Source organism: Coenobita brevimanus, chromosome 103, assembly GCF_032717465.1.
Source record: "Coenobita brevimanus isolate Jiangsu-jjx chromosome 103, ASM3271746v2, whole genome shotgun sequence".
Lineage (NCBI taxonomy): Eukaryota > Metazoa > Arthropoda > Malacostraca > Decapoda > Coenobitidae > Coenobita > Coenobita brevimanus.
Genome location: NC_137056.1, coordinates 3,574,278 through 3,575,811, shown reverse-complemented (window position 1 = coordinate 3,575,811; position 1,534 = coordinate 3,574,278). Strand labels below are relative to the sequence as shown.

Sequence of the window (1,534 nt, the reverse complement as noted above, 5' to 3'; positions counted from 1 at the left end):
GATGTCTCTGGCGTTTAGCTATTTTCATTTCTATGGGATCGGTAAGAAATATGCCTTGCGAAAAACAGAAACAACTGCCTCTGATTTCGCCCGTGGATATGTTCCCAAAATTCATCTGCGGGCCCCACCTCACACGCCTGAGTCCTCGGAGTACATACCCCTCACCCTCTCCTCCGATCAAAATGGGGAGTTCCAGGATATATTTGAGATCGAAAATAGGGAGTTCCCCGCCTAGGCTCCATTCGAGGTGATCGACATGAGTCTGGGGTTTGTTGAGGTGAGGTCGTTAAGGTACAACTTTGACCCTCGGCTGCAGCTGGGTCGAGGTGCTTCCTGTAATGTCTACGCCATAAATCCACAGCTCTTCCCCACCTTTCCCCCTCTCTGTGCCAAAGTCTATACACTGAGGGATAGGGAGACTCTGCCCTATGCACTGGATGAGGCTCAGAAACTCAAGCTGGTGGCCAGGTTACCCGGCTTTCCCCGTCTTGTGCTGATGTGCCACGACCCGGTGTCCATTGTAATGACCCGACACGCCCGGGACTTGGAACACCTCGTCAGCACCACCGAGCCCTCTGAGCTGACCCTGGCTGTGGCGATGCTGGAGCTATGTCGTATCGTGGAATCTATGCACAACGCCGGACTAGCCCACAACGACATCAAGCGGCAAAATGTCAGCATCAAGGGCGAAGGCACGTCTTGCGTCGTAACCTTGCTCGACGTTGGGCTGATGTGTCGGCTGGGTACCAGGGTCTTTGAAATGGCTCCCCACGAGTCAGCAGCCCACCGGGAAAATGTTCGATTCGTTTACTACCACTGGGTTGCCCCGGAACTCTACTCCGAATGCAAACCGGCCAGCAGGCAAACCGACACATACAGCCTGGGTTGCCTTCTCCTTGGAACACTACTGCCACACACGCACAAGTCGCGGAAGAGGGAGTTGGCCGAGATAGTGGACGATTGCCTGGGTTCACCTCACGAGCGACCTAGCGTGACCGCCCTCATGGCGTATCTGGAGCAACACGTGGACAGTTGTGAGCAGGGTGACTCGCTTGGTGTTCTGTTCCGTGACTTATCTCTGTGAACTGTTTAAGGTGTAGTGTGATCTGTTTAACTGCTGTCTCTACTTTTATTTCTCTGATTTCTCTCTTTAATCACTCCCTCAAAATTTTCACTAAGTACTCTCTGTGAACAAGCACGTTGAGAGTGACAAGTTCAGCGACCCATCGTTTGGCTTCTCTCGTTTAACTGTTGTGTGCAATAGCGTGCTCTTTGTAACAGCTCTCTCTAATTGCCCTCCCTAATTGCTCTCTAATTACCTGTCTAAAACGCACAGTATTAACGAGGCAATGAGGAGTAGTTGTTTATAGTACATTTAACACTGTATTTTCGCCCTGCTTGTCTTAAAAGGCGACTAAAAGGGTTGGCGGAGGGTTAGTGCCCCTCCCCGGAAAACAACTAACTAAAAAAAACAAACAAGAAGCCTCGGACAAGGACTGACCAAACGTTGATGACCAAGGACCGGACAAAGGAC

General features: G+C 51.1%; 1 protein-coding gene across 1 annotated transcript; it reads left to right on the top strand.

Annotated features, from left to right (window-relative positions):
- The first annotated feature begins 256 nt into the window (after positions 1–256).
- On the top strand, positions 257–1,084 carry LOC145415566 (uncharacterized). Its single transcript, XM_080284788.1, has one exon. The coding sequence runs from the start codon at positions 257–259 to the stop codon at positions 1,082–1,084; it is 828 nt and encodes a 275-aa protein (XP_080140914.1).
- The last annotated feature ends 450 nt before the right edge of the window (positions 1,085–1,534 follow it).

Bases quoted from the DNA above. Each gene is read 5' to 3' on its own strand.
- LOC145415566 (XM_080284788.1), top strand. From the start codon at position 257: ATGAGTCTGGGGTTTGTTGAGGTGAGGTCGTTAAGGTACAACTTTGAC.